The 25,086-nt window shown below is 33.7% G+C and overlaps 1 protein-coding gene across 2 annotated transcripts in view; it reads right to left on the reverse strand.

Annotated features, from left to right (window-relative positions):
• The window catches only part of prkg1a (protein kinase cGMP-dependent 1a), a 101,083-nt gene that overhangs the window by 42,433 nt on the left and 33,564 nt on the right, over positions 1-25,086 (reverse strand). For both annotated transcript variants that reach the window (XM_073834871.1, XM_073834870.1), the window contains exon 3: positions 19,792-19,905. In XM_073834871.1, the coding sequence (XP_073690972.1) occupies positions 19,792-19,905 (114 nt within the window). The remainder of the gene's footprint in view (positions 1-19,791; positions 19,906-25,086) is intronic.

A 25,086-nucleotide genomic window follows, 5' to 3' on the forward strand; every position in this document is an offset into this window, starting at 1 on the left:
ATGATTGAATCACATAAGCTTCATTCAGAGGTAGTCAGAAATGCATGTAACCCCAACGCATTTACTTTGTAAATATAAATAACCACCTAGGTGGAAGATTTGCCAATGCACAGAGCTTCAGCTTCTTCAGTATATCTGATTTCAGTGGTGCTGGACAAAAATAACAGGAAGGATGTTTGTGCTGAAAACACAAGTCAGGTATATTTAGAAACAAAAGTGCACACTTTTGTGTTTTTCCCTTTTTGGCACTTCATCAACATGCAGTAACACACAGATGTAGGAAGCGTCTGTAGTGACAAATCCAGACTTTCTTCTTGACAAAATGGCCTAACATCTGTGACAAAAGTAAGCTCAGCTTCATTAATTATACATCACTGACAACACTTTTTACAGCTCTGTTGTTCATTTATTGATATAAGATGCTCTCAGACATATTTTCACATCTCAACAGGATCAATAGATTTACTGAAGGTTGTTGTAGTTATTTGCCCAAGGAAACTGTCTTGTTCTGAACCGAAGAAAGAAAAAAAAAATTGTTGTGTGTTCCAGTTTTAGAAATCATCACCTCTGACAAGTCAAGACTAGCAGCCTGAATGGACAGCTAATATTCTCTCAAAACCACAAATCAATCTGGCCAGCAGCAGTTTTAGGATTGCAGGTTTTCACGACACGCCATCATTTGGCTATATTGGTGGCACTGGATGGAAACAATGCCACTGAACCGAACAAAACTTGCATATTTTTGCTGAAAATGGTTAATTATTGTAATGTTTTGGGCTGTGCTAATCAGTCAGAACGGGGAAAACATTTGGAATACTACAGACTGCCAAAAGTTATAACAAAAAAGGGAGTGCAAAAAATCTGTCTGAGGAACAAAAGGCATTTGTGGTTAGCCAAACTGAACCAAGAATCTTGACAACATTTGTGTTTGTGCTTATCATTTCCAGATGGTGAAGTATTAGGCTAATATCTTAATACCACCTGTATTATCAGTGTTTCATTACTAAATCAGCCATTTGAACGAATCAGTTGAATAAATGACTCAATTCACTCATGCAGTGATATGCCACCACCTACTGGCGATTTTAGGTTTATATTTAAAGTATATTTTCCCTTTTTTCCCCAAAATAAATTTCAAATATTAGTATTCAACATTTATTTTCATCAAAAAATAATTGCAAGTTAAATGCATTTATGTCCTGCTTTAAACAGTCAGTGTGAATGCATCTAAATGCCACTTCAGTTGCAGATTCTGTGTCACCTCCAACAGCTTTATAATGTCTTACTATTTAAATTTCTTAATTAAATTTCACAATTTGACACAAAAGATGATGCATTCATTTAATTAGGTTACAAACAATTGGCCTTATAAAGGTAAAAATGCCTATAAAACGTAAAAATCAACTTAAAATTATTGGAAAAGTTCATTTCTGCATCACTGCACAGAATATGAAGAATATCTTTGGAACCTTTTGGAAGTCAAAGTCCTGGCACAATAACACACTCAGCTAAATATAATCGAATTATCATTATCAACAATATTCCAGAAAATATCCAGAAATTATTTTTTTATCATTATTGCACATTATTGAACTCACACATCTCAATTTGCTTTCCATTTATAGCATGTTTTTAATTGATTTTTCTTAATTACAGATGCATCAAATTTGCAGATGTGTTAAATCTACAGTTGAGGTCAAAAATTCACATACACCTTGCGGAATCTGTAAAATGTTAATTATTTTACCAAAATATGAGGGATCATACAAAATGCATGTTATTTTTTATTTAGTACTGACCTGAAAAAGATATTTTACAAAAAAAACATGCTTACATATAGTCCACAAGAGAAAATAATAGCTGAATTTATAAAAAATGACCCCGTTCAAAAGTTTACATACACTTGATTCTTGACCCTGTGTTGTTACCTGAATGATCCACAACTGTGCTCTTTTTTTGATATTTTTTAGTGATTAAGATCCCTTGTTTGTCCTAAACAGTTAAACTGCCCACAGGTCTTCTGAAAAATCCTTCAAGTCCCACAAATTCTTTGGTTTTTCAGCATTTTTGTGTAATTGAACCTTTTTCAAACAATGACTGTATGATTTTGAGATCCATCTTTTCACACTGAGGACAACTGAGGGACTCATATGCAACTATTACAGAAGGTCCAAACGCTCACTATTTCTCCAAAAGGGGAAAAAATGGCTCTTAATGGATAGTTTTTCCTTTTGAATCATCAGTGAGCATTTGAATCTTTTGTAAAAGTTTCATATCTCATAGTCCCTCAGTTGTCCTCAGTGTGAAAAAATGGATTTCAAAATTGGCAACATTCATTGTTGGAAAGGATTCAAATACACAAAAATGCTGAGGGACCTGAAGGATTTTTCTGAAGAAGAGCAAGCAGTTAAAGGTTGTATCAGCGATTTCTAGCCTGAAACATAAAGTGTCAAATTCAGCTGACCTTTCATCACGATCCGCTCGCTGCCTGCCCCATAAATTGTCTGTGAAAAAACCGCGTCTCTCTGGTCAGCCTAGGGTCCGAGATATGCCAAAAAAACAATCGGCACTACCAACCTTTCCACACATAAACAAACAGTGTTCCAACCAATCAGCGTCAGGGGTTTGGTGTTGTGGACTTTCGCTCCGCCTCCCTCACATCCCTGCACCAGTAGGAAAGTCCACAACACCAAACCCCTGACGCTGATTGGTTGGAACACTGTTTGTTTATCTGTGGAAAGGTTGGTAGTGCCGATTGTTTTTTTGGCATATCTCGGACCCTAGGCTGACCAGAGAGACGCGGTTTTTTCACAGACAATTTATGGGGCAAGCAGCGAGCGGATCTTGAAGAAAGGTCAGCTGAAATTGACACTTTATGTTTTAGGCTAGAAATCGCTGATACAACCTTTAAACTGTTCAGGACAAACAAGGGACTCAACAAAAAAAAACAAATAACACTGCTGTGAATAATTCAGGTAACAACACAGTATTAAGAATCAAGTGTATGCAAACTTTCGAACATTGTAATTTTTATAAATTCAACAATTATTTTCTCTTGTGGACTATATGTAAACATATTTTACGTGAGATATCTTATATGTCAGTTTAAAAAAAAAATAACATGCATTTTGTATGATCCCTCCTATTTTGGTAAAATGCAAGGTGTATGTAAACATTTGACCTCAACTGTATGTTGATTTAAGTTCATCAGACTGATAACTGACAAAGAATAACAGAACAGTGTTGCTAAGTCTGAACTGAATTTTGTGCCTGACTGACTTCATCGGGTCTAAGCTAAATACTTCAGACTTTCATCTGATACCTGTAGTTTCTTCTGCCTTGAGGGAGAGAAAGAGAACAAGAGCAAATAACAAAAAGAGAGGTACGAGCCGCACAACGGAGAGACAGACAGTCCTGGCAGATTTATTATGTAGCGCAAAACAGCCCTTATGCAGCGGTGACTTTACTGTTTAAAACACCCACTCTCTGCTGTGTATTAAAGAGAGAGAGCAAAATCAGCTCCTGCTTGGATCCGTAATGACATTCAGCCCCGTGGCAGATCAGAATTCATCAGATACACACAACAACTTAACAGCATCCACCTACACAACCGCCAACATATGTTCATGAAGACAAACATTACTTGTGCTGCATTTCAAATTTACTCCATATTTACCTGAATCTAAATCCCTTCTTAGAGCTAGATCAAATGTCTATTAACAAAACCCGGCCGGCACAGCTTCCATCCTCTGATTCATGCGTGTATTTTAGGCGCCGGAGGAAATGGTGATCGCTACAGCTGGACACAGATCTCATTTCTAATCAGGGGCTATGTATGGGTCTGTGCAAACCATTGAATATTCACAATGATTTTCATTGTAACATAAGTAACGTGGAGCATTAAGCATCCAATAAGTTATATGAAACAGATTACAATGATCACACAATATGCTTTAAGAATATTTACATAATATATATGCATATCATTAATATTAATATTAACAATTAATAATGAATATTATTACATAAAAACACATAAAACATTTCACACGATATGCAAAGGACTACAACAAAACAAAAAAGCTTTAGGAATATTTAAAAATATTAGTTAATATAACAACAATAAAAAATAATTATAATAATTGATATGATTATTAAACAAAAAGAAAAATATTTTAATAAAATAATACAAATATATTATTTTACAAATATTTATTTATTTATTAAATAAAAATTTTTACAATGTCAGATACATATTAAATAATATGTAATAGACTACAACAATGAAACATAATCTCTGAAAATTATTATTATTAGATTATTATTACTACTACTAATAAATAATAATAATAATAACTGATATGATTATTAAATAAAAATAACATTGTAATACAATATTAAAAATATTATTTTAAACTACTTTTTTCATTTATTTATTAAATAAATAAAGTTAAACTATTAGATATACCCATTAAATAATATTCAACAGACTACAACAATAAAACAAACTCTAAGAATTATTAGATTATGATTATTAGTACTAAATAATAATAATAATTATTATTATTATTATTATTATTACATAAAAAATATTTTAAAAATAATAAAAAAGACAATAAAACATAATAAACTTTAAGAATTAGAATTATTAGATTATTAATATTACTAATAATAATAATAATAATTGATATGATTAAGTAAAAACTAAAATATTTAAATAAGATATTGTTTAAATATTATTTTTATTTATTAATTAAATAAAAATAAATAATGTTAAAATATTAGATACTTATTAAATAGTATGCATTAGACTACAACAATAAAACATAATAAGCTCCAAGAATTATTATTATTAGCTTATTATTATTAAATAAAATACAAAATATATTTACCAATAAAAAAACATGCAATAGACTACAATAAGACATAATAATTTCTATGAATTATTATTATTACTACTATCAATAATAAATAAATACAAAAAAAAAATAATATGTATAAGTATATACTGAAACCTTAAAAGCCCATTATAAAATGCAATTAACTCCAACAATAATATATAATTTTATTCAAGAATATTTGTTATGAAATATTACTATAAGCTTATTGTGTTTTGTTGTTGTTATAAATATTTTTATTTAAATAATGATTAATATTGAATAATAATGAATAATAATCATTTTTATATTATAATATAATATAATACAAATATATATATATATTTTTTTTATTAATGCCAATGTAGCAAATTTTCATCTTTGTTTTGGGCTACATCTAAGATTCTACATTCTCTGGTTGAGAATAATTAACTGTTAATCAAAAGAATCTCCAATACATATATGCACGTAAATACAGGATCATATTTTTTAGCTATATCACCCAGTTATGTGTACAGTATGAAATGGGAAGGTTTTGAGCAGTAGGGTTTCCCTGCAGGCCATCAACACCCAGAGATTCATCCCAGCAGCACTGATAAAAATTATGTTCTCAATTAACATGGAGATAGAAGCTGTGTGGTCAGAGGCAACACACGTCCCAGCATGCTTTTCCCATAGCACATGAGTTAATATTATTCATGAGGGAGAGGAAACGTATCACTACCACACTTGCCCTGACACAACCCGTTCTCTCCCTATACTGACAGATTCATCTCCCCATAACACCACATTTACTCTCATGATTTGCAGGCAGGTTTTAAAGGTGACTAACAGTGTCACACAAACATGCTTTTACATTTAAAGAGAAAACAAGAACAATCACACATGAAAAAGAATAAACAAAATACAATATATTTTGACTACAACGGCACATCCTGAAGAAGATACGGTTTTACGTTAAATGATCGATTGCGAGAAACTTTGAAACTGTTAACTTCATGGTGTTCATTGCCTCTCTCCACTCCCACTTTTTCAAACTTTAATGGAGTTTGCAAGATTAATTAATTTGAGATAATGAAGAAGAAGAAAAAAAGAGACATTTCCAGAACACTTTGTCTTGTGGTCCAGAATAGACCAGGATGAAGGAGCCACACAGGTTTCATGCTTTTAGCAGCATGTCTTCTTCAAGTGCTGTCTGCTTCAGTGAATCATTCTAGAAAGATGACAGACAACAGAAACCTCAGGGAGAGCGAACGAATACAGCTGCAAGGTATTCTCAAAACACGGATGCACTGCAACTAATATAAACAGCAGTATCCAGGAAACAGAGCAGAGATTTCCATTTCTGCTCTTTCTCCAGAGGAATTGTGCCATCACTTTAAATTTTACAACATTTTCTCAAGGACAATTTCTATTCATTTCAGCGGTACGAAGCAAAAGTTATATAAGCAGTCCGAGTCTGGAAATGAAATGGGCTTGACAAACACAGAAATTAGAAAAAGATCCAAAAAAGTCTTGACTGTCACTTTACAGAAGACAGACTTCTTCACAGACTATTGCAAAGAACTTCAAGTATTATTATTACCTTAAAACAAGCTCTTAATAAACAAAAAGCATCAAAAATAGCAGCAAGCAGCAATTACCCAGTCAACCCAATGGCACGATGTAAGACTAAGCAGATATGTTTTAGCAGCACTACCGGTGGCACTTTTATGAAAAGTAGTTCAAAGTGCACTTAATATTCTAAAAGTTCAATAATTCAATAAGCACTAAAAGTTTCTTAGAACTTTATAACTAGTAGTTACTTCCAAGCAAAATGTACTTGGGTCAGTGACAAAATGGGCTTTGGCAAGATGAGAAATTCAAAAATCCTTTAAAAACTTGTTTTAAAAGCATGCATCAGGTATTTTAAAATGTATACCACGTGTTTGATTTTATGTAACTAAAAATGACATTTGCACCATATTTTATAAAAGTTACTGAATGTACATGAAAATGTCAAATGGTGTAACCGCAAAAGAATGAGAAATATTAAATACTGTATCCTCTTAGATGGCATGTAAGCTTACTTATTAAAATAAATACTTCATTTTGAAATATCACACGAGTTATCACACATTAGAGTTATCTCTATATTTAATTTTTAATGCATGTTTGCAATATTTGGCGGGACATATACAGAAAACCCCTGTTTTCTAAATAATATTTTTTGAAAAAGATAAATGATTTGATTTTACGGTTACACCACATTGACTTTTTTGCAATCATTCCCCAAATATTATTTGAAAATGAATTAAGACCAGAAAATTTAGACTTGGTCCACAAAAAAGTGAATGTATGCAATTATTTTGCACATTTATTTTGAAATTTTTACCCTTTTAAATTTAATTAAACAATATGGACACAAAAAATAGCATGACGTCATTGACCCACTTAATATTTCTTTCAAAACTTTTCTTTTCAAAAAGATTTTTAATGTTTTAAAGAAATCTTTTTTTATCATTTAACTTCCATTTATTTGAATAAAATTCAGAAAAAAATTAATATTATGAAATATTATTGCAATTTAAAATAACAATTTTATATTTTTAATATACCTTAAAATATAATTTATTTCGGCGATGCAAATTAGAATTTTCAGCATCATTAGTCCAGTATTCAGTGTCACATGATTCTTCAGAAAACATTCTAATATGCTGATTTATTATCAATGTTGGAAACATTGTAATAATAATATAATAATAATATTTTTTTGGAACCTGTGATACTTTTTTCAGAATTCTTTGAAGAATAAGAAGTTAAAAAAAAAAACAGCAATCATTCAAAACAGAAATATTTTCTAACAATATAAGTCTTTACTATAGCCTTTTATCAATTTAACACATCCTTGCTGAATAAAAGTATTAATTTCTTTCAAAGAAAGAAAGAAAGAAATTTACTAACCCAAAACTTTGAACGGTAGTGTATATTGTTACAAAAGATTTCTATTTTAAATACATGCAGCTCTTTGAAATGTTTTATTCATCAAAGAGTCCAGAAAAAAGTATCACAGGTTCCAAAAAAAAAAAAAAAAAAAAAAAACATTAAGCAGCACAACTGTTTGCAACATTGATAATAAATCAGTATATTAGAATGATTTCTGAAGAATCATGTGACAATGAAGATTGGAGTAATGATGCTAAATATTCAGCTTTGCATGACACAAATAAATTAAATGTTAAAGTATATTAAAATAGAAAACTACTATTTTAAATTGCAATAATATTTCACATTATTACTGTTTTTACTGATTTTTACAATTAAATACAGCCTTGATGAGCAGAAAATACTTTTTAAAAATCATTAATCTTACTGATCCCAAACTTTAGAACAGCAGTGTATGTTAAACACCAAAAATCTAAGCGTATTGTATGAAGAAATGACAAAAGAATACATACATTCATAAGCACAGTACAAAAGGTGTATAATTTACATCATTAAAGAAAAAAAAAATCATGAGTTGGCCAAGTTTTAAGCATTTTGGCCAGATGGTGGTGCTATAACCAAATTGCTTTTATACAGTTGGGGCATTGTTTTAGTGATGGTTTTATTTCAATAAATTAACGTATTTCAAAAATATGGCCTAACTTTCTGTATGGTGACCTTTTTGAGGCACTACAAAAGATACTTCGGGCACAAGATGATCTGATTCAAATGTAGTAAGAAACTAATTGAAAGCTGTAGGGAAATTTGAAAAAGTAATTACAGTCAGGCAGAATTTGGTTGCAATGAAATTAGTATGATGAACGAAGAAATAAGAGGAAAAAAAATCATTTGTTTTTATGACATTACACAAATTGCCCATTTAGATAGCAAACAGCCTTCTAATCTATATTTACATTATGCTGAGTAGTTGGAAAATGCAAAAAAAAAAAGAAAAAAAAAAGAAAAACATAATCAGTTCCTCAGAAGAGCTGGTGTATCAACCTAATAAAAACCCGCTGGAAACTGCTAGAAGCCAGTCAGATTACTACTGGTAATTTTAGCCAGCATGTACCATTTGTGTGTGCAGCATGCATTACATGGTGAATTGAAATGGCACTACAGGACTGCTGGCTCATTGTGGGTAAAAGTTTTATCAGCAAACAAAACACCTCCAGCATCAAGTGTTTACATCTCAGTTGGATGGCTGCACAGAAAATGCCTCAGAAAATATATTTCATTTTTGTTCCTAACTGATGATGCCAAATTCATCTGAGCCAAAGCAAGTTCTATCTGAAATGCAAACTGATCTCTACTGGGTTTGTTTTCCATAATCAGCGAACACAAAAACACATAGCACAACTAAATTTCCTGCTGTTTTATCGAGTTTTCATCAGACTGCTGTAGGAGCACAGTTTGAGGCATCTAATGCATATACTTCAAGGTCTTGTCTATGAGCTCATCCTTCACATTTAAAGCATTATGACTTTCAAGCTTCTTGGATGGAAGTAAACAGGCTTTAAATCTATACTAGCAAAGCAGCAAATGGGTTTGTCATGCCAAACTGCCATGTCTGATTTTCTCCTGATGTGGGACGGAGATGGCTCTACACATGACTTCACACAAACTCTACTGTATTACCATCTAGAAAGGCTAGAACCTACTACAAATGTTTCTCCAATACAAATGATCACCTGCAGTGATGATATTCAGCTTGAGCACTACAAGCTCAGAAACAAACACAGATGGGCACCACAAAAAGATGAGAACTTCACTGTATTTAGCAATACAACAAACAAACTCGTCACACCCTCAGAACTCCAGACTCAAAAATGCTGCATGCAAGTCGCACTTTTGATATTGCAGTCTGAGAAAGGGGAAAAAATTCTAAGGTGTAGGGGAAAAAGATATAAATTTGTTGAACCAAAAATAAAGGAATGGAAAACAGTTCAGCTGGAATCCATCAGCATGAACACAGATTTTTAGGCTGGAAGTGAAGCTGTCAGAAATGTTGTGCATGGAAAGCACCTCACCAAATGAAAACTGCATCCTAGAACAAAAAATATAGGTCCAATGAAAATGTATGTAAAAAATATAGCTGAAAGCAGCGATTACAGGGGTTCAAGTGCTTTAAGCACATGAAAAAAGACATTACATATTATTTATCAAGTCTGTAACACCATAAATCAATGATTAAAAAACGAACATTTTTGGCAAATCCAGGTCATTTACCATAGAAATATGTTTTTATGATAACGACTGTTATTGCACCAGCTGTGATCCAATCTCCCTAAAACTTTGCATGCTTGTTGCATGTGCTCACCAGGTTTCGCGAAGTTTTGCGTTTTCGTTTAGGCTTTATAGGCTTTTGGAGAGTTGGAGAAGCCCCTTTTGTAAACGACCCTGTTATAGCTTCCCAAAGGGTAAATTAATTTATTTTATTTTTGGGGGGATAATTATTGAGAATCCAGAGAATTGTACTGCAGTGTTTTTTTCCAGATTGACCTAAAAACCTAGGAATAGTTCGCAAAAGTAGGTTTCTCTTAATTATTTAACAAAGGGTTTGATTGACAGCAGTGGTTCTAGAGGCAAAATTGTCTATCATATGATACGAATATCATGCGTATGTGTGTAAAAACGCACAAAATACAATCATATACGCCCTTGAAAATGCGATACTGCATATCCCCAAAGTGGCCGATTTATTACAAATTTCTCACAGACCTTCAGGGTTGCAAGTCAAACAGGCCCACCAAGTTTCATTTCTATCGACCTCCGTTAAGCTAAAATACTTCACTGTATTTTAGCAATACAACAAATTAAACTCGTCACACCCTCAGAACTTCAGACTCAGAAATGTTGCCTGACGACGCACTTTTGATACTGCAGTCTGAGAAAGGGGAAAAAAATTCTAAAGTGTAGGGGAAAAAGCTAAAAATTTGTTGAACCAAAGCTAAAGAAATGGACAGCAGTTCAGCTGGAATCCATCAGCATGAACACAGATTTTTAGGCTGGGAGTGAAGCTGTCAGAAATGTTGTGCATGGAAATCACCTCACAAAATAAAGACTGCATCCTAGAACAAAAAATATAGCTCCAATGAAAATATATGTACAAATATAGCTGAAAGCAGCGACTATTGAGAATCCAGAGAATTGTACTGCAGTGTTTTTTCCAGATTGACCTAAAAACCTAGTAATAGTTCGCAAAAGTAGGTTTTTCTTAATTATTTAACAAGGGTTTGATTGACAGCAGTGGTTCTAGAGGCAAAGTTGTCTATCATATGATACGAATATTATGCGTATGTGTGTAAAAACGCACACTATACAATCATTTACGCCCTTGAAAATGCGATATTGCATATCCCCAAAGTAGCCGATTTCTTACAAATTTCTCATAGATCTTTAGGGTTGCAAGTCAAACAGGCCCACCAAGCTTCATTCCTATCGACCTCCGTTAAGCTGGTCTAATAGGTGCTCAAAGTTTATTAGCCTATGGCGGACATGTTTTTTGAGATACGCAACTGTCCTTATAAAGGCTTGTGGCACTTTGGACCAATTTGCATAATGATTTTCAAGTCAATTGGACAAACGGTTGGTAGTTATGGACATTTTTATGTTTTTTCCCCCTTTATAGTGCCACCACAAGCTACACAACTTTTTCCATGTGACCTCAGATTCAGCTCTTACATACGCATTGTGATTTTGGCAAAGATATCTCATTTTGTTCAAAAGGTATAGCTGTTTTAGTGAAGACAGCCTTGCCTCCTTTGAATGTTTTGGCATCCCTTTGTGAAGGAAGGTCCAAAAGTTCACTCTTTTTTTGATAATTATTTATATTCACTCTCCAGAGAATCATCCTGCACTGGTTTGGTTCTTATCAGGTAAAAAACCTAGGACAGAAGTAGGTTTTTCAAAAATTGCAAAGTACTTGAAAATGTAGAATTTAAGCCATCCGTTTTGTCCGGCTTGAGCCAAAGATTTCCAATGACATAAGACACTTGAGTCTGAACTCTTTAGGAGTTATGGTTGATTTCATAGTTTTGATCACTGTTGGGCCCCTATCAGGCCGATTGGGGCAAGCCTTGGTGATGTTGTAGACTACGTTAGTACTACCATCCCTCCAAGTTTCAAGTCTCCACGACTTAAGGTTTTGGTCTGCACAATCAGTTTTACATGGAGAATGCTGATCCTTAGTCATTCTAACAATTACAATAGGGTTTCAGCACTACGCACTTGAACCCCTAAAAGAAATAGATTTGATTAAAATATAGAATATATGCATAGTTGTTTGGGATCTGTAAAATATACAAAAGTCTCATATGCACACTAAGGCTGCATTTATCTGAAGCTAAATCCAGTAACATAATATTTGTGAATATATTGTGAAATATTATTACAAATTAAAATAAGTTTTCTATTTGAATATATTTTAAAATATAATTCATTCCTGTGACACAGCATATTCAGCATCATTACCCCAGTCTTTAATGTCACATGATCCATTCGAAATCATTTCAAAATGCTGATTTGCTGTTCTAGAATCATTGCTTATTTGTGTTAATGTTGAAAACAGCTGTGCTGCTTAATATTTTGGTAAAAAACCTAATATTAATATTAATATTATTAATAAAACCTAATATTAACCCTAAAATTGTATAAAAACAAATGAAAATTGAAGAAAAAAATCTTCAGAATGAACAAAGTTAGAAAGAACAGAAATTATTTGAAATATAATTATTTTGTAACAATGTAAAAGTTTGTTCAAATTTGAAGGCTTTATTCCGAATATCCCAGATATGTTATTAACTGCGATTAATTTGATGAATCAGCATTTAATGCAAATTCTGTATTGCTTTTAATAGAAAACTTTAGTTGCAGTAAAGATACTGAACACTTGTGGTTTGATCTAATTTTGTAAGCAAAAAACCTGGATGTATTTTCTTTAATAATGTTCTTAGCTTTCCCAGGGGCTTATAATGTGCTTGCTAGGTTATGTCGGTGTTATTCTCATAATATCTGTTGAGCATCCACTTGGGTTCAATAATTACATCAGAGTATGTGATAAAGAGCGTTCATCTAGCACGTCCTGTGAAGCACTGGACCTGCTCTTTCTTGCTCTGCTCTGTTGTTTATAGCTGTGAAAGGACAGGGCAGCTGTAGGGTGGCTAAGATCACAGTAGGTCAAAACCACTTTAAGCGCTGACATATTTGTGCCGTTTCCCCTGTGCATTCTAATACTCGACACCACGGCTTCTCCAGAAGACTCATTTACATGCAGACACCACTGGAAGCCAGCAACAAAAGGTGAGTGTTTGAAAGAAACAGACAGGGAGAAAGACATGAATAACCACACATGCAGCTATGCAAACACTTGGATGGCAATACAAAAACCTCTGAGGAAAAGTGCTATCTGCCACTGGTAAATATGTAGTGGCAAAATGTTTGAAAATTGTCTGATCGCTTTTAAAATGAAATGCAGTTATATTCAACAAGCCCACAATTTGTGGTGTCAGTAATGCTCTAGCACAAACAGTGCAGGGGAAGTTACATTTTAAAGTTTTATACAGTAATTCATGCTATTGCATACTTAAAACTAGTGGTGGGCCGTTATCGGTGGTGCCCCCCCAATGGCACCCCCCGCCCCCCTTGAACGTCAAGTTCATTTTATTTTCGATATAGCGCCAGATCTCAATAGAAGTCATTTAAGGTTATCTTTCCTATAGAACAGGTCTATACATTGTTCTTTTATTAAACAAACTAAATTGCCTTATGTTATTTATCTTTACACGAAGACATGTCATTTCTGTCTCTACATGGTCGCGCATTTACAATGTTTCCTCCGCGAAAACACAGACGGGATCGCGGACTCCATTCATAAAAACCGAATCTACTATAGCACGAAATGCCACGTAAATTCGTCGATTTTTGGATTCATAAATCAAAAGTTGGTCTGTCACTTAATTCAAATCGCGATATGGACTAGTGTCTGTGAAAACTACTGACATGCAAAAAGACCATTTCAATATGAATCCTGCATGTTCCGTTTGCCTCTGTATGTATGAATGGCGGAGACGCGTTTTTACTACACGCATACTGAAACACGCGTGATGCTCCCGGTAATTTTTGCATTTGCATCTCACATGAACAGATAAACTCAATCTCCAAAGCTGCTGTGAGTGTCACTTTTACCGTTTCATTTGAGAAAACTAGCATCATATCATACTGTACACACAGAAACTTCACGGCAACCTGTCAAAATAAAAGTAAGGTGTAACATGTAACAGAACATTAGTCCTGTATTACTTTTGTACAGTATAATGTAGGTGTTTATATATTCCTATTTAAATAATTGACATAACACAATATATATGATAAAAAATAAATATACCCCCCCCCCCCCACCCCAAAGCTGGAAACCTTGGGGAAACACTGGCTACCATAGATATATATACGTAGATGTATATTTTTATCACACTGTACAACAATAATACTGTTGTTTTATTATAGTAAGGGCTAAGTTTAGGATTGGGTAGGTGTAGACGTTAAAAAAACACAAATAGGTAGAAAAATGAATTTCATTGTTAGTAAACACAAGTACATCTTATTGAACATAATTTATTTTCATCACCAATTATCATAGTAGAACAGCTTTCTCGAACAGTTTGTGATGCAGTTTGGAAACAGGAGATGAGCCCCTGGTCTAATGTGCCACCTGGCTTGAGAAACCCGTTCTCAAAGATTTACTTTTAGTCATTATTTGGGTAGCACACATATTCTGAATGCCTTTGGCAGAATTCAAATTAGCCATTTTAATCTAGATTAATTCCAAGATTACAGTGAGATCAATCTAGATTAAAAAAATTAATCTATGACCAGTGACCACCACTATAAAAAACACAATGTTTTTTTGTTAGCATTGTCTAAATTTACCTTTTGCACTGGGAAAACGTACTGTATTTAGGAAGGACCTTTTATGGTTACAGCAGCATGTAAAAACTGCTTAAAGAAACATATCACGTCCCTTTTCTGATATAGTGCATATTATATGAAAATTACTAGGTTTGCATGTTCATCACATTAATTAAAATATGCACAAATAAGGATGCGAAAAAGCACAATATTTTCAAAACAGTGACATAATTGCACATTTGAAATGTTTATCTGCAGTGCTGTACAATTTCCCAGTAGGCTTCCATTAAACTGCACTACAGGAATTGAGGGAAAAGCTAGAATTAAGATGCTTAGAAAGTGTTAAATTCCTTTAAATTTACATCAACTGAACTAAAGTCAAAATAAATCAAATTAATATAATCCACTCGATTCTGAGTGAAATTAGAGATGGATTTGCTGGTGGCAGCTGTGCACATGGGACATGTGTCGCATTTGGCCATGCATGGAGAGATCAGACACATGCATGTCCCATAATCCCAGTCCATCTCACTTCCTGTCCCAGACGCTATCCAGAGAACCAGAGACAGAGAGCAGAGAAGCGCAGGAACACCATAAACACAGCCAGAAGAGGAGAGAAAGTGGAAGGAGAAAACGAGCCAAGGGGAGGCAAGAAGAGAATATGCATGAAGGAGAACAATGGTACAGAGGAAAAAGGAAAATGAGAAGAAGAATGGAATAATAAATGAGAGAAAGGCATGCTAATAATTCAGACAGCACACAAGCTTGTGCATAGGAGATGATCTGGTTGAAATCTGGTTAAATGTTTTTCTCACAATTCTGAATTTATATCTTACAATTCAGACTTTTTTTTCTCACAAATCTGAAGAATTCAAATCAAAATCTAAAGAATTTAAATCACAGAATTGCAAGATATAAACTAAACCCTGACTGACTTTCTCACAATTCCGAATTTACAAGTCTACAAATTTACGAGTCAGTTTACAACTCGCAATTCACAATTTAGACTTTTCTTCTCAGAATTTACAAGTTATAAACATATCTTGCACTTATAGATTAATTTGGAGTAGACGTCACAGTTGTCACCTACAGCTGTGTGTGCATAGTGATGGCAGAAAAACACTAGTAACAAGTGGAGGGAAACGGGTAAAACCAATGGAATAAGAGAAAAAAATTAATTGTTGTGTCTTTGGATGTCAGAATCGGAATGCAAATAACTTTTAAAGAATACGGTTGTCAAAGATGCCATTTGAAACTGAAATCAGATGTTTAAACAGACAGACTAATGGATGAAACCTGCTATGGTTACTCTACTTTTAAACTATAAAAGTGACCCAAAACCAGTAATAAAAAATATTTTTTTGAAATTGAGATGTATACATCATCGGACAGCTAAACAAATATGCTTTCCATTGATGTGGTTTGTTAGGATTGGACAATATTTGGTCAAGATACAACTATTTGAAAATCTAAAATCTGAGGGTGCAAAAAAAATCTACATATTGAGAAAATCCCTTTCAAAATTGTCCAAATAAAGTTCTTAGCAATGCATTAATAATTATTACTAATCAGAAAGTAAGGTTTGATATATTTAAGGTAGGAAGTTTACAAAATATCTTTATGAAACATTTCTTTTTACTTAATACCTTAATGATTTTTGGCATAAAAGAAAAATCGATAATTTTGACCCAAACAATGTATTTTTGGCTGTTGCTACAAATATACCTGTGCTACTTAAGACTGGTTTTGTGGTCCAGGGTCACAAATTAGATTTAAACAATAGGTCTACATAATATATTCACATATGCAGCTCATAGGGGACATATTATATTAGCCCTACAGTTGCAGCATGAAAACACTATTTAAACCTGTAACATTACTTTATATATTACATTTACTTATTTCATCTCACTTTTTTCCTTACAAATGCAAGTCTATATTGTGTATTTCAGACTCAATTTAACTCAACAATAGTGAGTTTGTCAATTCTGAGGAGAAAAAAAAAAGCCAGAAGTGCGAGATATAAAGTCAGGATTCTGAACTGAGGGGAAAATCGAGAACAAAAAGTAAATTTTTCTTATCAGAACTGTAAGATATGTTCTCGGACTTGCGAGTATAAAGTCTGAATTTTGAAAACTAAACTTAAATTTACCTTTTTTTATTCATTTATTTCATGGCTTCCATAGACTGCTACTTGAAAACTGTCATTTTCTGCTCCATCCACAAATCAACCGTCTGTATCTCTTTAGCAGTTTAGATACAAAATTATCTGACACTTTTGTTTATATCTTATCTCGCAATTCTATGTTTGTATCTTGCAATTCTGAGTTTATATAAGTGAGTTTAAAAAGTCTTAATTGTGAGATATAAACTCAAAACTGCCAGAGCAAAAGTTCAAACTGTCAGATAAAAAGTCACAAATAGCTTTTTTATCTTTTTATCCAGTGGCGGAATAAAGCTTCCACAGTGGACATTAGTTGTAGCTTATTAACTATGGCTATTACAGAATCAGATCTAGATTTGGGGGCAATTTGGGGCTTTTTATAAATGTGGAAAAGCCTAATAAAAATGTGGTAAGTTAAAACAAGCTGCCAAAGTTTAGTACCTTAGGATTAGTGGGTTGTTTAAATCAGCGGTTCTCAATTCCAGTCCTCGGGACTCACTGCTCTGCACATTTTGTATGTATTTCGTGTCACTTCAGATGTTTGTTCTATTTGACCATAAGTGCCCTGCGAAGTGGATTTCACAGGATTTTCCACTGTGATTTGTTCGAAGGTAGCGTATATATATTTCATTCAAAGGGCTTTAAAGTGTGCGAGACATGAATTTAAATTGCATTTTTTTACAGAGGTATATTATATCACACTTCTCTAGTAAGTTTCGTCTGTGTGTGTAGACGCTGCAGGCCATATTGCAGCACAAATCTGTCAATGAATGTTCCGAAGTGAAGTAAACTTAGGAGCAATGAACACTGTGTAGGGACCCTGACAATCGGAACACAGTTCGTGCATGGAGCTATTTCCTTACGAGCTGCTTATCTGAATCAAGTGTGTTAAACCCTAGAACTTCCAAGCACAATTTTCCACTCATTTCTTGTCTCCTAATATTAATACAATCCTCAAATCTCTCTCAATCTGGCCTCATGTCTATCAATGAAATCACAGATTATCATCACAGAGGGAGCAATTGGTTGTCTTCAGTTATACTGAGAATTATAATCCTACGGTGGCAAATTGGGAAATGTGGCCTAGAACAGTGTCAAGCTGAGTTAATCTATGTATGTAGTTAAAAAAGTAAATCCAAAATGTCCCTTGCTTGAGTAGTCAGAATCACAACCAGGATCATTATGTTGGCTTGGAGAGCCATAACATACTGTTATGCTATTTAAACATATTATTATTATTATTCTGATCCGAAATTTTCCAAACGCTACTCCTCCTAGGGCTTTAATGCCACAAGCCCCAAACTTGGCAGAGACCTGGGCCCTGACCACGAGATTGTTGCTCTATCTTTTTAGACTGATCAGACTTACAGTTTATTTATTATTAATTTTTGAATATGAAAAATGTCCCATAGACTTGCATTGCCTGAGAAAAAAATTCACTTTAAAATCGGTGGAAAATGCAAATAAATAATGCCTTTAAAATTAAAATATTTGAGCGATTTAATTCAATTTACCCATCAGAACACATCAAGAGCTGAATTCAGCTGTTTTATTTAAAACCTAAAGCTTTTTTCCTTCACTGCGTACAGATTGCCTTCGACGCGTACATTCTCTGTATACGTGGTCACAAACGACATAATTTGCACGAATTTGACCACCTTTAAAATTACAATATTGCAGCGATTTAATTCAGTCCACCCATTAGAAAATATCAATAGCTAAATGCAGGTGTTTGTGAGCTGTTTTATTTCATACAGAAAGCGCTGTGTTTAGCGAGTGTGTCAGACATGAGCTTCAAGGTCGGAGATCCCCGTCTGCGAACTATAAATGACTGAACGTCTTTTAAAAGCATTTAAATAAAAACACTCCAGCGATTGTACACAATAAATATAGGAAAAACATTTTAAAGAGCTACACTGAGCGCAAATGAGCTGTTTCATATGAATTTCACTACATGCGCGGCACGGCTGGCATTTATCCGTCTGTGTCAACAAAGACATCATTTGCACGTCTTTTAAAGGTATTTAAATACAAACACTCCAGCGATTCAACATAATAATAGTAGAGTAATATATTAAAAAGGTAAAATGCTTGCTTATTTCTGCTTTTGTGATCAACTGCACAGAACTACATTAATCCTGGCTTCTGCCAATAAGAAACACTTCTCTCGGACAAACACAGACAAGATCATTTCAAAATACATAATAGCTTAACGAATATAATTGCAAACACTCGTTTATGTCTCAAGTGAACATGAACTGTTGAGAAAAAAATCGGATGTGGATCATTATATTGGATTTCAACAAGAGGCAGCATTCTGCTTTCTGTCTTCAATGTTACTCCATAAAAAAACTAAAAATCGTTCATTTGTCTTGACTTCTGTTATATATTTATGTGTGCATTTATTTATTGCTCTAACAAGAATCAGCATATAATGAAAACTTTGCAATGTTAATATGATTGGGAGATGAAGGCAATAATGCTAATGTTGTCCACTAGAGGGGGCCACAGGATAACTAATCCTTCAAGATCTCAATTCAAAGACCTATTCACAGTGCTTCATTTAGATCAGAGCACTTTGAGATAGCAAGCAGGGAAAACAATTAAAAGCATATAAAAACAATACAAATAATTATTTCATATCCAGCTAGCCAACTCTGATGAACTTGTTGTCATAGCCTTGTCTGACTTTTTTTAATTTTTTATATGAAATAGCAAGGGCGCATTTTCGCAGCGGGCCAGCTCAAGAACGGTGGACACAAAAGTGCTCTGGCTCTTTTGCCCCAAGGCTGCCCGGGTTGGCTCTCCAAGCCAACATTTAAAGTTTGTAATCGAACTTTAGCTTCTAGTTTTATTTATCACTGCACTGTTTGTACTCACTTCTCACAGTGGCCGTCCTGGTGCAGTTATAAAGGATGGCGAGCTCTCCAAACACCTTTCCTGGTCCCATAGTGCACAGCTTCAAACTTTCTTTAGTCACTTCAACTTTTCCCTCTGAAAAAAGAAAATACCAAAACTGTAAATATCACAGTAAACATTTATACATACTGAAATAGAGAAACGTTTAACAACGAATTCAGTTTAAAACCAGGTCAAAATATTGTTGCATTTCAAGACAGTCTCAAAATCAAATGTAAAAAATAAGGAAATGTTTTGATTAAAAGATGTAGTGTAATAATATATCAATTAAAACAGGCTAATAAAAAACAGGCTTCATATTAATGCATCATGTATATTGGTCAAAGACGAAAAAGTGTTTAGTCACAAAAACAATACGTGTAATGCTGCTTTAAATAGTTGTTTTTCAAAAAAAAAAAAAAAAAAGTACGTTTTCTGTTTAATTTAATTGCATTTTTGTTTTTATTTTTCTGAGCAAAAAATTTATAATCATACATTTTTCCCTAATTTACAGAAGACAAAAATGTCATTCAGTGTAACAATCAGTCAGGCATTTTTAGAACAAAAATCAATTTATGATGTTTATTAATTCTACATTTTTTTAAATTTGTCACTATATCCTAGGTTTTGCGCATTTGTCAGTAAGAATTTTTTACTCATTTAAAACACAAAAAAATTAATATGCTCTCTTATTCTTTTATATGGGTCATTGACGTATAAGGATTTTCAACAAGCAAATTTTAAAATGCAAAAACGAATAATATCTTTTGTAGTTGTTCGAACAATAAGAATGTTAAGAATGTTAAATTCATATTAAAATTTTAAATTAAGTGATTTTATTGTTTTTTTCAGCTTGATGAACTGGGCGCAGCCTTGAAAAATGTCATGTGGTGCGACCATGATTTATATTAAAATTAATTTATTCCCTTAACATGCTTAACATTTCTTTTATATGTTCGCAGTAATTGAAGTGTTTAGAAACAAAGTATTTGCATTTCTTTTGTTTTTTTGCAAATAACAATTTCACATATTTGTTCTATAATTTCAGAATTGCCGCCTTAAATGTATTTAGCAGACTTATTTTTTTCTGTAAATTGCATAAAGCTGATAAAAAAGTTTTAAAAATACCATTTACTTAAGCATATTGTGGCAGTGATTCATATTTCAGCAACAGAAATTATATAGATATTTTTTTTATTTAATACAGTTATTGCTGTTATTGGTCGCACCACATGATGAGTGGTCGCTCCAAATGACACAAAGACCTTACATCTATTTAAAGAGATCTTATACAAAAAAAAAGATTTAAACTTTTACATTTTATTCAAATTTCACAGAAATTTCATTAAAACAAACATTAATAAACATTTTATAAAACATTTTATGTAAACATTCTTTATAAAACATTACAAATACTTCTTGATCGGAACAATCATGTATCAGTACGACAACGATTAGTATGATCATAACTAAACATCATAAAACATCAAACAGATTTAAGTAAACAATTGCCTTCAGATGTAACAGTACAACTGATGAACAAACAAAAACTGAGGGGTATTTGCAGAACATGGCATTAAAATAGGTTTTATTTTAACCCCATGTATTCTGGAATATTTCCCAATCTCGGCAGTTCAATTTAGAGTAGCGGTAGAGTACCTTTTCTCTCTGTGTTTCTTTTTCTGTCACTCTAGCATCTCACTTGACTTGATATATGGAATTTTTACCAAAAAAGCATTTTCAAGTAATGAAAAATACACACAAGCAACTTAATGCTTTATTTATAGTTTTAATAATAATTAAAAAATAAAAATACCTTTCTCTTCTCCTAGAGTACCTTTGCTTTTAGCCTGGAAAAATCCAGACCCTAATCTATTAAGATTAAGGGTGTGGCATCGAGCAATGAAAAGGGTCTAACTCAAGGGGCGGCACCAAGCATGCATTTGAAACTCTCTCTGCACGCAATTGGATAACGCCACAACCAATCACAACAATACACGGTGTGACGTATCCAGAGCGACGGTGAACATATAAGAGTGGATTTCAATGTTATAACATAAACAATGTGACAAGATTAATAACTATTAATTACGACAGCCGAATCAACCTCATAAAACAATTAGGTCCGATCAAACTATTCATTAACTATCAACTAATATGTGGATGGACGCTAGCGTTTCATTAAGCAGTGAGACATATCATCCTGTTCATCCTTGTTCGATAACATTTCTCGCCACTTCTTTTTTCTGCCGAATGCTATCTGGCATTGCCCGCTTCGGATCTGTTCCTCTTCGTGGTCGCCAAGTTGCAGAGCCAAAAGACCGTATTTCCTCGCCTCTTTCACCTGGTCCTCCATAAGGGCGATCGACGGCGAGACCACAACCACCAGTGGGTTTTCACTAAGCCCCATACGCTTAGCTACCAGCAGAGATAACTGATAGATTAAACTCTTGCCGTATCCAGTCGGCAAAACAGCAAAAACATCCTTCTTGCAAAGGAACGATTCGAGCACGGTTTTATATGAAAAGCCGAGTCTAACTCGTTCATTGTAGCGGCCAAAGCCGTTTCAAACAACTGTAGTCATCTTTCAATGACTACGTTTACATGGACACCAGTAATCTAATTAATGACCTTATTCTGAATAAGACAATAATATGATTAAGCTGTTTACATGAGTTGCTTTTAGAATATTCCTTTCATGTTCCCGTTTTACATGTTATAGTACATAGATCGATTAATGACACACATCATTGCGTCCACACGCGACGCTATCAGTTCATCTTCCTTATAGACTTTTGGATGTTTGGGTTTTAATTTTACAAAAGCTTGAAGTGGCACTGGACATATGCAACAAATATTTTAGAATGTGTGAGTTAAAATTTGCCGTGGTCGCATTTGTGCGAGTGCGTGCTGTGCTGCTCCAAAGCGTCTGATCCATACAGCGAGCGTTTCAGAGCCAGTCAGTTTAAAAAAAAAAAAAAAAAAAACCCCGCAAGCACAGTCACCGAAAGCCAGTTTAGTTTTACTTTTTTTGTTTGTTTTCATTTTGAAAACCCTGTTATCTTTGCCGTTTACCTCACATTACGCTTTGGAGGCTTTCTTTTATTATTTTTTTTATTAATTATTTTGATTGCTCAGTGTTTGCGCGCCCTTTAATAAATTGTTTAGTCGGCATATAACAGCATGTGATGGAGTCCATGCCTCGTCTTATTAGTTTTTGTTAATAAATGCTATATAAGCTAGTTTTAATTTATTTTTGTTATGCTGTTTAATTAAAAATAACAAATCCATCTTTTAAGAATTTGCTTTAATCTTAAAATTGATAGGTGTAGCCTTATATATGCAAGCAAAACCAAGATCATGAATTCGATAGTAAAAGTAAAAAGCATCCTAAGACATTCCAATAGCGGAAATCCCGTTCACAAAATTAAAATAAATACTTACAAATTATACTAATGAAAAAGGGGGTTGAATGTTAAAAACGTTTCCATAAAACTAAAAATTATGATAACAAACTAGGCTATTTATCAGCAATGAGCATTGATTAAGCCCATGTTGTAGCAAAATATAAATAAATAAAAATGAAACCAAAGCGCAACCAACTGAGAGCGTTATGCCGCGTTCCAGACAACCCGTTACCCGTGTTTTTCCAAACTTCTACCCGTGAAAGTGCACTGGAACGGCACTCAAACCCGTGAATTCCCATACGTGAACTCGTACTAGATCGACGACGTACTCCCAGTTCCGAGTTCTGACGTGACATAGCCCGAGAAACAACAATAAAGCCTCTAGGGGTGCGGTACGTGTTCAGTGGCACACGGTGGAAAAATTGAGTTTAGGACAATATAACGTTGCAATCAAATTATTAATACTATAAAAATAATAAATGCTTGGCGTGACTTGCCTGGAACGCTACAAAGTCCTGAGTCGTGGTTTGAACACGTGATTTACGAGCTCAAAAACCTGCCTGGAACGCAGCATTAGTGTGTATCCTGTCACAAAATGTGGCGAAAAGTCCTACACAAGGGGAATAGTCTGATTAAGGTGTGTACATGTCTTCCATAATGCGACTAAAATAGGAATACTCCACCTGTCTTAATTCGATTTGTGTTTACTCCGATTATGACTTTAGTCGGATTAAATTAATCAAAAATCTCAGTTTACATGGTTGCTTCTTAATCAGAGTATTGTCTTAATCGCGTTAAAATCGGAATATTGTTGTCCATGTAAACGTACTCATTGTTTACTAAATGATTCCGGACGTCGCAGCGATGTTGTCATCAGCTTAGCTCGCCTCTGGCCCGCCTACATCAGATACACCGATTTGATTGGTTCCCAGAACTGCTTACATATTGCAGTAACATGCATCATTGCTCGACGCCAGAGTGTCTTGCAGAGACAATTTAAATTGTGCTCTCGCGAGACCTCTGGAATTCCAGGGTACTCTGCTCTTGCTGCAGGGTCAGAATTAACATGCTGCCTATGGCGAGCGTTTTTTTCCTTGCTTGACAGTGGCACCTGGTAAAATCAATTAAAATAGTTAAATGAACGAATGAATGAATGCATGCATGTATAATTACCAAACTGAAAGTACATGCTCTAAATGTTCTTTTTACCCTCATATTGTACACAGATTAAATATAACCCATCTAAAATACAGATGTTTAAAAAATGACCCAAAATTGCATAAACTCTATTCCAAATTAGACTGAAATAAAGTACTTTATGTATTTAACCCATTAATTGAATATAAAATTAGAAGACCTGCCTATCTAGGGCATATATCTATCATGAAAAACACTATGCAGTGGTCGCGCCACATGATATTTGGTCGCACCACATGATGTTTTCAAATTCATTTAAAATTTACAGGCACATGACTGGCCACCTAAAAAAATAAGCTAGCTTTTCCAAAAAATGCTACTATGAAATGTATAATAAAAATATATATTTGAAGAGAAAACTTAATATTCATAGTTTTTTGAGGTCATACCACATGATCCAAATGTGGTAACTACATAACAGCTGTTAAAAAAGTATTCTTTTTCCAAATTTGAAAGAGAGTTACACACCTGCTTGCTGCTTCAGTTGCTCCTTGGCAGAATTGCAATATGATGCAACATCCTGTCCTTAAATGGATTTCAACATAAAAGTCTCAAAATGGTAGTTTCTTGATGGTCGCACTACATGATATTTTATAAAATGGAAACCATCGGACAACGTTTGTTTGTATATTATGATGGAAATATAAATACAAATGCTTTGCAATTTTATACA

The sequence above is a fragment of the Garra rufa genome, chromosome 2 (assembly GCF_049309525.1).
Source record: "Garra rufa chromosome 2, GarRuf1.0, whole genome shotgun sequence".
NCBI lineage: Eukaryota > Metazoa > Chordata > Actinopteri > Cypriniformes > Cyprinidae > Garra > Garra rufa.